Raw genomic sequence first — 10,865 nt, 5'->3', positions numbered from 1 at the left:
TCACATGGATGGTTCCCCGAACTGGCTTTTCTTCTGGAGGCTGTTGCTACAACGCTTCGGCCGGTCTAATGCTGGATTCAGGGGCATCCTTTCCGTGCTCCCCTTGCCAACCTGCCTTATTATTATTATTATTATCATTATGCTGTATAAAATTTCTCAAGTATCCCTCTATCTCGTCCCGGAGATTAGTACATTATTCGGTACTATGACCGTGATCTCTATGAAAACTACAGTACAGATTTTTATTTCTCTAGTTTGGATTACTCTTTAGGCGAGGTGGCCACTTTACGTATGGGGCGTCCTTGATTGTCATCAAGATCTCAGTCCGCCTTGTGTTTAACGGCATGTAATCCATCCGAACTGCTAAGGGAGCTCAGGACAGCTGGCTTGGCTTTGCCTCCTGGGCTTGATTTCTTCTGTCGCTTGGGTTGGAGGGCTCACCTTCTCTTTTTCTTTTCTCGACCCCGCCTTCGGTTCTTTGGTTGATTTCTTCCTCAGTTCTCATGAACTTGTCCGCGAGTTTGAGGAATTCGGCCACGGTCGCGGGCTGGCTGGCTACCATGTGCCATTTGAACTCCTTGTGCGTTACTCCTCTCTTGGCCGCCGTGAGCTGTACTGCGGGGTCTAATCGCGGTATCTGCAAGCATGCTTCATTGAACCGCTTGATGTAGCCCCAGATGGATTCTCCTTCCCTTTGGACTACTCCGAAGATGCTTTCTTCGGTTCTGGGGCACCGCTTGCTGGTAACGAAGTGTGCGGTGAAGACCTGCATGAACTGGGTCCAGCTTCTTATTGACCTGGGGGCTAGGTTCCTGTACCAGGTGTGGGCCACCCCCCTAAAGGCGGTGGTGAAGGCCACACACATGCATGATTGACTGGCCCTAGCGAAGTGCATTTGGGACTGGAAAGCATCGACGTGGTCGTTGGGGTCAAAGGACCCATCATACTTGTCCAAAGGTGGGAGATTGAAGTCTTTGGGCATGGGGACTGCCAGGAGTTCTAATGCGAGGGGGGAAGGAATTGAGAGAATTGGGGCAGCTTTTACCTCGTCCGAGCTCGTCTCTTCCTTACCTCTGAGCTCGGGCAGAACACGGGTGGTAGTTCGGCGACTTCGTCGGCGCCTTCATTGTTGAGCGGGCCTGGTATTGGCGCTGCTGGCCTCTGTGTTGCCGAGCTCGATGGGCTCGGAATGTTGGTAGTCTATTGCTAGGGCGCTGAACCGATTCTCCATGAGCGAGAACTCAGGCTTGGAGCGCCGAGGTGCTGACTTCGCGGGCGGGGTTCCTGACCCACCTATGAACTGCGAGGCAGGGGTGATTTTCCTTTCCTTTTGGCCTAGGGATGAGACCTGGCTATTAGGGGGGTTCTGGAGTTGAGAGGCTTCTCCTCGGTGAGGGTGTCCACCCTGAGGGGAGGCCTTAACCGGCTTCGAAATAGGGTGTCGAGGTGGAAGTAGTGATTGGTTCAGGGGTAGCTGAGGGAACTGCTGCTGATAATGGTGTTGAGAGAGGTGGTGTAGTACTTGGTGTTGCTGGAGTTGATGTTGCTGGAATTGTTGCATTTGGGCTTGCATTGCCTGCATGCATTGCATTAGGTCGTCCAACTGGTTCTGGCGGGTCGCCAGTGGGACAACAATTGGTTCAGCAAAAATTGTTTCGATAGGGAGTGGAAGAGGGATGTTCAGGGCAGGAAGGTTTAGGGGCGCCACTGCTTGTGGCGCATTCAAGCAGGGGATCCCATCCACTGGAAGGGGGATGGTGAACTATTCGATGCACACCACGAGGACTTGGAGTTGTTCCCCGGTGGTGTTCGTTTATGTGCCATGTCCAACATTGCTGGAAGAAGCCATTAGTGTTGGAGTTTTTTGGAAGAAGAGGAGGTTATGAGAGTTTTAGAGGGAGGCTTTTAGAAGTGTTCCCACAGACGACACCAATTGATGGTGCGCAATCCGGCCGGTCTTAGCTGTCAACGACCTTGCCTCCGACTGGAGCAACAGGGAGTCTGAAACGGAGAAGATGAGGGAACTCCGGGGGGAACCCGGTGAGATTGTTCCAAAGCTCAAGTTAGTATTCTCTCAAAGGCAAGATAAATCCAGATTGCACAAAGTTCACATACCTTGTTCTTGGGGGGTAGGGAGCCTTTTATAACCACTTCGCGCACTCACTCCGAGGCTTCTGTCAGGTCGGGTATGATTACTTCTGTGCTCTGCCAGTTCGGGTGTCATCCCCTCTATTGGGACAGAACCGCCACTGCTCCTTGTCAGAGCCATCTCTGTAACTGGAGATGGCGGTGGCAGGTGGTCGTTTGAAGTGCGGCTATCAAGCGTCAGATCCCAAGTCAGTCAGGTGCGCTGCCCTTGGATACGAACTTCCTCGGTGTCAGGCATGGTACGGTTGTTCAGTCCGGCGTCCTGGAGGCGAAGTGCTGGAGTGGTGAGCGAGGTGAAGTCTTGAATTCGGATAAAGGTGTGCCCCGAACTGCCATGGGGCAGGCTAATTCGGGTTATTGCCCTTTGTATTTGGCTCGGGGCCTAAGGGAGAGTTCGAGCTCCTTGTAGGAAGTTCGGACTGCTGGTAGGGAGTTCGTACTGCTGATTCCTCCCTTTAGTGCTCGCTCCTTGGGCGCACCGTTGAATTACGAGTTCAGGCCAAATCTTACTTTTTTTTTTTTTTTAAATTATATTATGAAAAACTAGCGGAAAAAATTACCTTTTAATTTTCTACGCACATGTGTTCGATTTTGATTGGAAGTGCACACGCCCATGAAATCCGATCTCCTACGCTACAGCCATGATTCGCCGCATTGAATCCTGTCGTAAAGGGACCCACTTTTTGCCCTTATACATTGCCTGTACGTTCATATAAACACTTGTCGTCATATTGATTGATCAACTGCCACGTATCTTAGCATCTCAGTTGCATTTTGCAGACGCATGGCTCAAACGTGGCGATTAACCCCTTTCCCTCTCCGATCGATTTCTTTCTTCCTCTGGCTCTTTCGTCCACGCTTCCCTTCGCAGTTCGCTCTACTACAAAGCACCGACAACGGTGAGAGAGAGAGAGAGCAGTAGGTGGAAGACCGGAGAAAAATGGCGGAAGCACAGAAGATGAGACAGGAGGACGTGAAGGCTGCCGGGGCGGAGGCGTCTAAAAGGCCGTTCAGGCAGCAAGCAGAAGGCGTGGCTCACCCACGGCGCGCTTTACCCTTCTCTCCGACGACCATGGCTGCCGGGGGATTGGTTTTAGTGGCTGCCGTCACTTACTTCACCTTGTATGCTAAAAAGAAGCCTGAAGCCTCCGCCGTCGATGTGGCCAAAGCCGCCGCCGGGAAGGTCGACCCTGCCACCACTCAACAACGCAGATAGATTCCGGTCCGGTTCATTCGATCAAATAAATCTTTTCTTTTCCTTTCTGTTTTTTTTTTTTGTCTTCTAGTGAAATGGGCCGTAGTTGGGCTACCAAGCAACCCAACCCCAAATTAGGAATTGGGACGTAGCAAGCAAATTAGTGAAATATCGTAATGTTTGAATTTCAGCCCAAGATCAAATCTACTGACTACTGAGCGGTGGGGCGGGCCCGACCCACTAAGCGTACGACGGCTGACAAGTTTACGGACTGTCCCCTTGCCAGCTTATATGCGCTGCAAATCAGCGCACTGTAGCAAGACAACGGCGAACAGACAGAAGTCCGTCTTGGCTCGGAAGCTCCTCAAACAGAAAAAATTGGGGAAGAACTGAAACTAATAATGTGTAAAAGCGTTACAATTTAATGTTGCATTACATCAATTCGAATCAATAACAACAATAACATCAAAATGAAGTTAAACCAGCTGGACCCAGCTAGATTCAGACCCAGATGGAGGCAAGCGAAACCAGAAGAGCCCCCAGAATCGACAGTCCCGGCCGGAAGACATCTTGGCTGGAGCTCTCATGGGATGATGAATGGTTAGAAGAAACGGCAGCTGTCGGCGACGACGGGAGAGGATGAACGAGGACGGAGACCTTCATGCCGTTATAGCAACCGTTGGGGCAGATGAAGTAATAACGTTTCGCCTTGTCAAGCGGGATGAAGTCCTTGCCGCTGCTCCAGTTCCCGACAGCTCCGTAAGTGGTGCAGTTGTCGTAATCCGTCTCGTTCACTTCGAACACATTGTACTGGTTCTTCTGGTACCTAAAAGCTGTTGTGATATAAAAGAAGAGAACCAGAATGTGAGATCTGAAGGTGGGGTTTTATCAGGGATTGCGAGTGGGGGGGAGGCACTTACAGATGAGGTCGCCGACGTAGAAGGTGTGGTTGTTGGCCCAGAGTGTATAGTTGAATCCAGGGTTCCAGCCGCGGTTGGCTCCGACGATGTGGTCGGTTCCGCTGACGAGGGTGGTGACGGTAGCGCCGACGCATACGAGTAAGAGGAGGCGGAGGAATGGGAGACGGAGAGCTGAAATCGGCATATTCGCTTCTCTTACCTTTTTGGGAAAACGGAGTCTCTGCCAGACCTTCAGTTGTTTATTGAAGCTTGCACAGATGACAGAACACTACTACGAATCCTCTACGGTTACTGTAAGATACAGGACCAATCATTGCATGCCACGTCACATACACATGGTTCGCACGTTTGACAACTGACGTGTTTGAGGTTGAGAGTAGGTCCGTAGACGTTATTTTTCTTTTTAACGTGTAAAAACTAATTGTCATTTATAATGGGGTAGAAAAAATTTTTGTGGTTGATCGTCAGGACAGGGGTGCAACTTGGCCGGGCTTAGTCCGAGCCTGAATCAACGGTTTATTAGCTTCGAACCGGGTTTGAGTTTTCATTGACCAACCCGAGCCGGGTTTGAGTGATCAAATTATGGGCTTGGATTGTCTCGGTTAGGGTTTGGACCTTAAGCTTAAATTTTAGCGCTGGGCCTGGGTTCACAAATTCATGTTCATATTGTTTTTACAGGGCCCAACCCGTCTGGCACTGATTTTTAGATAATCAGGGCATCGATGCCAAACATTGCCTTAGATTTCCCTCTACAAATTAAAAAGATAGTTTCCTAGAAATTTTTAAAGGATTTAAGGTCTACGGTGATTGGCACGTGTTAAGATCAAAGAGAGATGATAGGCTTTATTCTTTAGATGACCCTACTGTTTTTGCCACAAGGATGGTGATGTTGCCAGTTTACTATATTAATTCTGCCACATGGAGGCGTGATGTGGCAAGTCCAATTCAGATCAGTTCCATGACCATAAAGGACCGGTGCTGGATTAGAGCACACGTCATCATTCATCAAGTGATATTAACGGTTCAAACAATTTTATGGGTTCGCATCTGCCCCTCAACGCGTGTTATGACACACGTGCATCAAGCGAGACGCATGCGGAACCCATTTCATTCCTCTCATGCCCAAAAGCGTTTCTTCTCCTATACTCTTCCATTTTACTTCGAACTGAAACTCTTGGCACCGGACACCTTTCGTGACCCACTCACCAGACATTAATCGGGTCGAGTTCCGCCAACCGACGCCGTATTTATGTAAGTTCTTCTCATTTTTTAATATATATATTGTTTTTTCTCATTCGTTTTTTAACATTCAAAGATCTGAACTCCCCTGATGCCGTTTCAAACCCTTGACACCCCCGGAATTCGAAAGCCCTGACCTGAGGCGCTTGAATAAGGTGTATAAATATAAATATGTAGAGTGTAAAATTTAATGTTTTATATTATTTTGTATGCATTTATATTGCATAATTTGTATCTGTAGTTTTTCTGAACTCTGAGCCTTAGTTTTTCCACAAGTTTCCTGGTGTAAAACTCCTAGAGTGATATATAAAGATCAATGTTGATGTACCCATCTCCCCTATCAAAGCTTCAACAGGCCTAGTGGCTGTTTGGCAATGTTTTTACATGTTCCTGTTCATGTTCTGGAGGAATTTTATTTTTTGCTCTTTAAAAACAAGGAAGACATTTGGCAATTTGTTCATTGAGAATGAATTTTTGTTCTATAGAAACAGAAATAGCGTTTGGACTATTTCTTATCCGTGCTTTGAATTATAAATTTTTCAACATTCCACTGTTTTAGGTAAATAGTAGAAGTGAACAACATAATTAAAAATATAAAAATAAATAAAATGGAAATAATTCGACCACTCCTAACAAATGTCATTAGTTTTGATGAATGAATGGTGTTCCTTTTTTGGAATTTGGAAATAGTAGAATATTTGTTTAGGAAAATAGTAGAATTAACGATAAAATTAAGTTGTAAACACTAAAACATCTGGTGCATATTCAAGAAGTTGGAAAGTCAACAATGGCAACAATGGTGTTTCTGGTCTTGCTTAATTCGGTGTTTAAGGGTCGTTCTGTGCTAGTTTTTAGTTTCGGTGTGCTTAGCCCTTAAGTCTTTAGTCTTTGTCAAGTGTTTTGCTCTGTTTCGTGTGGGCTTATTGTTTTGCTCTGTGTGTTTTTCTTTTATATTCTACCATTTCCATTATCAACTATCAATAGATAATTGATGGTAGATTTCTAACAGACTGACTCTCCCAACTACCAAGCAACAGAAGTATAAATCAATATTGCAAGCAAATTTCCTTGTAATTATCATCTATAGAATTTATGTAAAATTTTCCGAAAAAAAAAAAGCTATTACTTACCTCATTTAAAGGACTTTTGGTTGAATCCGCAAAAGAAATTCAACAAACAAGGCCATCAGAAACCTTTCAGTCGAGCTTCCTTTACCTCCAAAACCACAGATTAATCAGCCCTGGAAAGGCAATAATTTAAGGCCTAGCTCCCACCAAAACATGTTGGGAGAAATGTAGATCCACCGTTTTCTACTCGTGTTTTAAGTTAGCTATCGTTATTTCTATCTCTATCTCTCAGAACAAGGGTTGGGAGAACTACAGATCAAAGGACCAAAAAACAGAGCATCCACATGTCCAAAGAAATGGCAAGAAGGAAGACAACCATACCTATGTAAATGATTTTAGTCGGAAAAAAGTTGTCAAAGATGTGTCTCCGGCCATTCACCGTCCTTGACTCAGAGTTCACCTCCCTGGGTTGTGCAGCGGTACAAGTGAGGTCGAAGGAACGATAAATGAACATTATGGTTTAGAGTTTATTATTTTGAGCAGAATGACAAAAGTGCACCTACTCTCACGTTTGTGCAGAATGACAGAAGGGTTTGGGATACAACTGGCCAAGAGCGGTTCAGGACGACCACAACAGGTAGAGATATATAGATGTATGAGTTGCTTTTTCAATTGCACAATTTAGCTTGATTAAAAGCTTCCCTTTCGGTGCTGTAGTGGTGTGACGGGATTCTGGTTTCACTGTCTTTCACCTTTAGTTACCTGTAGCCAAAAAACAGAGCAACTTATCCATTACGTTTTTGGATGGCCTGGCTAAATAGAAATTTACAGTTGAGAAACTATTTTTCAGTCATAATGCCAGGTTTAAAGATTCCATCTGGTTAAGAAATTAGTTTGGTTCAATAACTATAACAATAGAGAAATCTGTCATGGTTCATATTTGCTTCAAACCTCCTCCTGATTGGGGTGTATCAAAATGGCAAAATAGGATCTATGTAGCCAACCACATATATTTGGTATAAGGCTTGGCTGAAGATAATGAAACATTATATGTGTAAATCATATATGTTTATGTATATAGCAATAATACCTAAATGCTCAAATGGCATTAATTCTGTCATATTAAGCTTTTGTGGCTTCACTCGCATTGATTTCAGTTCCCATTTTTTCTTCCTATACATATCTTTTCTAGATTCATGTACTGAAGTTCAATGTTTGGCAGTAAGTTTTGATTACCACCACAAATGTTGGAGAAGGAAAACAAAAAATGGAAAGAGAAGGAGAAAAAAGACCAACAAAATGAATCTATTCCCCAACCTCCCATAACCCACCATACTATTGGAGTACATCAATAAAGGAATTTATGGTAGGTAATTCCATAACTCCATGTCAAGCAGAGACAACAAAAACCACCCAAACAAGAAAACTAACAATATAAATTTATCTTTTCCTCAGCATAGTTCCATGAATCAAAAGATATGTGAATATCTAACACTTGCATAAAACACAATAACCTTATAGAAATTTAATATAGCAAATCAAGCCCAATTAAAATTAGACTAAACATCTCAAGAAATACATTTAATTAGCTGTGGAGCCAAATAAAGGTCACTAAACATAGATTAGCAGCAAGGGTTTTCTTGGTTATGACATGAGCTACAGAATTTGGCTTCTCCTTGGAATGTGAAAATCTTACCCCCAATAAAATGGATAAACAGCAATCCGAAAATGGTGTTTAAAGGTGAAAGGGCCATCAGAAGCTTCCTATATTCTATAGTCATAGATAAAGGAGAAGCTCCTCTTGTTAAGTGTTTAGCATAGTTAATTAACTAGATTTAGATGGCAGGAAATTTGTTCAAGGAGTAAGGTATTATGTCTAGTGTTGACAACTTCACATTAGAGCTCTTCGCTCAAGTAGAACTTGAAATTACTACATTGTGGTTGGGTGTAGAATGCCAACAAGTTGACTCATGAGCATGATCATGAGAATGCTAAATTCCGCCAATAAAATTGCAGCAATCTGAGATCAAAACTCGGATCCAACTATTCAGACTGAGCAGCCTAACTTCTATGCTACTCAAACATGTCCTGGCTCCTTTGTTCCTAAACGCCATTTCTCTAACTGGACTCATCTTTGAGAAAATAAAGTCTAACTCCTTTCAATTGATGTAAAATGAAGCATATCACATCAAAGAAATTAGTAAGGGTGTAGTAGTTGTGCTTATTCCTTAACTAATGATACTTATTTTCAAACTGCTCTTTTTTAAAGGCTTTTTCTTGTTGATTTTGTAAAAGTTCTCCATGATAAAAATCCACTCTTTAGTGTCAAATGTAGAAATGGGCATATGTTGGGTTTCATATTCTTTTAGTGGCTAATTTTGAATTTATCAATATTTTCTAGTGAACGGTTCATATTCTAGGGCATACACTGGGTTGCCATAGTTTAAATTTATAGATACATTTCTTTTTTTTTATAGATTTTTTATTGATATCTCATTTACATTACATTCTCTAACAATTTATATGTAATGATTTGTGGGTTCAATCATTATGCCAAGTGGATGTAATTGCATTGGAAGTTGTGCTAATTTTTTTGAGAAATTGAAATTTTTGTAACGTCCAAACCTTTTTACATGTCAATTGGATATTGTATTTCATCGAACAATTTGTTTTAGATATTATAACAATTAATCTTTAATTAATAGGTTTTGCTCTAAATTACATTTTTTATTTAAGTTGTTTAAGTTTTAATGTATCAATTGTCATTACATTTGTACTAAACAGTATTAAAAATGTATAGGTACCAAAAAATGTTGGAATTAACCTGATATAAAAAACTAAAAAATATATATACATCTAAGCCAACAATCCTCTAACCGCCGTCTAAAGAATCAGGTCATACCTAAGCCGGTGGTTTGGACTGCCGCCTAAAGAAATTGCCATTATTGCTACGATTTAAGGTGGCAGTCATTATTGCCAAGACTGCCGGACTGGTGACCAAAAGTGTAGTCTTTTATATCAGACAGCGGTGCCAACAGTTTTTTTGACAGCGGATTAAAGGCCGCTATCTTAGATCTAAGGTGGCAGTGTTAAGGCCTAGGCCGGCGGTCAATGAACTGCCGCCTTAAACCATTTTCTCTAGTAGTAGATGAGCGTTGAAATTTAATTTAGGTCTTCCAATTTGTGTCCACCAAAAGGTCATCATCCATTGAGAGGTTCGGTTGTTTTCTTTTCTCCTTTATTTTTCTTTTGGTATGGTGTCTTCTTTTAGTTGATTAGGACAAGGCTAGGCAAATGATTGTGATGATGATAAGCTGGTCTCGGACTTTCGGCCATCCGGGGAGGGGGTATTCCAGATGAATGATTTTACCAAGCAATGGCAATATATTATAAGTTGTTCATTTGTGTTTTCTGTTTTTTTTTTTTTTTTTAATAGGCCTACATCACATCAGAAAAAGGTATAGCATGGTAAATTTATATATTGATCTAAATTCTAGATTGCTTTTTCTGCCTGTTTTGCTTGAGGCTTTCATGGTTGAGTTGATGACTGGATAGACAGATAGGATAGCTTTCCAGGTTCCCATTTTTTTTACTGTTTGGCCAACAAGGTCCTGATCGGATGAAGTTGAGCTATTTGGTTGGATAAATAATAAATCCCTAACCATTACTGTTTTCTGGGTGGAGGGGGTAGGTTTCTATTTTTTATAGCTTTAAAATTAATATTACAGCCATTATAGCACATGTTTGGGGAGTTCACACCTGCGTCCCACAATATCCTACGGCACATCCCCGTCGTGTATTGGGAACATCTCCTGATGATAGTATCAGAAATGATGATATTATCATCGAGAGATGTTCCCAATACATGGCGGGGATGTGCTGTGAGACATTGTGGGGCACCCCCTTGTGGGGCATAGATCTGAATTTGGGGATAATTACTGAAGCTGATCCTTGCCTTTTTTTCATTGGGAAAATTCCCAATTAATACCCTATACTTTGGGCCTAGTGCCACGCTGGTCCCCAAATTTTAAAATGCAACAATTCAGTACCCAAAATTTTAAAACGTGTCAATCCAGTATTTGCCATTAATCAACCGTTAATCAGCCATTAAGTGGCATTTTAAAAAGAAATAATTGTCCTTCAAGTGTCATCTAATCTTTTTTATCAACCAACCAAACGTTGACAAAAATTAACGGTCCCAAATCCTTATCTTTTCTATTCAAGAATGTTGACAAAAACTTATCAGACTCCAACTTGCTTAATTGAATAGAAGAGGCAAGGATTTGAGACTTAGTT

The 10,865-nt window shown here is 42.5% G+C and overlaps 1 protein-coding gene and 2 long non-coding RNA genes across 6 annotated transcripts; 2 read left to right on the top strand and 1 right to left on the bottom strand.

The window, feature by feature from the left end:
• Positions 1 to 3,005: 3,005 nt before the first annotated feature.
• LOC148869714 (uncharacterized) lies at positions 3,006 to 4,730 on the top strand. The gene is made up of 2 exons (XR_016107863.1): positions 3,006 to 3,370; positions 3,535 to 4,730. It is a non-coding gene; the product is annotated as an uncharacterized LOC148869714 (long non-coding RNA).
• On the bottom strand, positions 3,722 to 7,059 carry LOC148869713 (mavicyanin-like). Of its 4 annotated transcripts, none has more exons than XM_088972638.1 (4): positions 6,951 to 7,059; positions 6,633 to 6,711; positions 4,264 to 4,554; positions 3,722 to 4,176 (listed from the first exon to the last, which is right to left on the bottom strand). In XM_088972638.1, exons 3-4 carry the CDS (start codon positions 4,445 to 4,447, stop codon positions 3,845 to 3,847), a joined length of 516 nt encoding a protein of 171 aa, XP_088828764.1. In that variant the 5' UTR covers positions 4,448 to 4,554; positions 6,633 to 6,711; positions 6,951 to 7,059; the 3' UTR covers positions 3,722 to 3,844. The 4 variants fall into 4 exon arrangements, with proteins under 4 accessions (XP_088828764.1, XP_088828765.1, XP_088828766.1 ...); XM_088972639.1 differs by having other exon boundaries at positions 6,633 to 6,717; positions 6,951 to 7,041; XM_088972640.1 differs by lacking the exon at positions 6,633 to 6,711 and having other exon boundaries at positions 6,951 to 7,047.
• Positions 5,415 to 7,506, top strand: LOC148869712 (uncharacterized). Its single transcript, XR_016107864.1, has 2 exons — positions 5,415 to 5,514; positions 6,862 to 7,506. It is a non-coding gene; the product is annotated as an uncharacterized LOC148869712 (long non-coding RNA).
• Positions 7,507 to 10,865: the final 3,359 nt, after the last annotated feature.

The sequence above is a fragment of the Nelumbo lutea genome, chromosome 2, assembly GCF_056320005.1.
Source record: "Nelumbo lutea isolate HS-2025 chromosome 2, American lotus-T2T, whole genome shotgun sequence".
NCBI lineage: Eukaryota > Viridiplantae > Streptophyta > Magnoliopsida > Proteales > Nelumbonaceae > Nelumbo > Nelumbo lutea.
This window is presented reverse-complemented; position numbering and strand designations above follow the sequence as displayed.

Excerpts from the sequence above, each read along its gene's own strand:
- LOC148869713 (XM_088972638.1), bottom strand. The coding sequence starts at position 4,447 with ATGCCGATTTCAGCTCTCCGTCTCCCATTCCTCCGCCTCCTCTTACTC. Across the intron at positions 4,177-4,263 it reads CTACGTCGGCGACCTCATCT|CTTTTAGGTACCAGAAGAAC; the intron begins GTAAGTGCCTCC and ends ATATCACAACAG.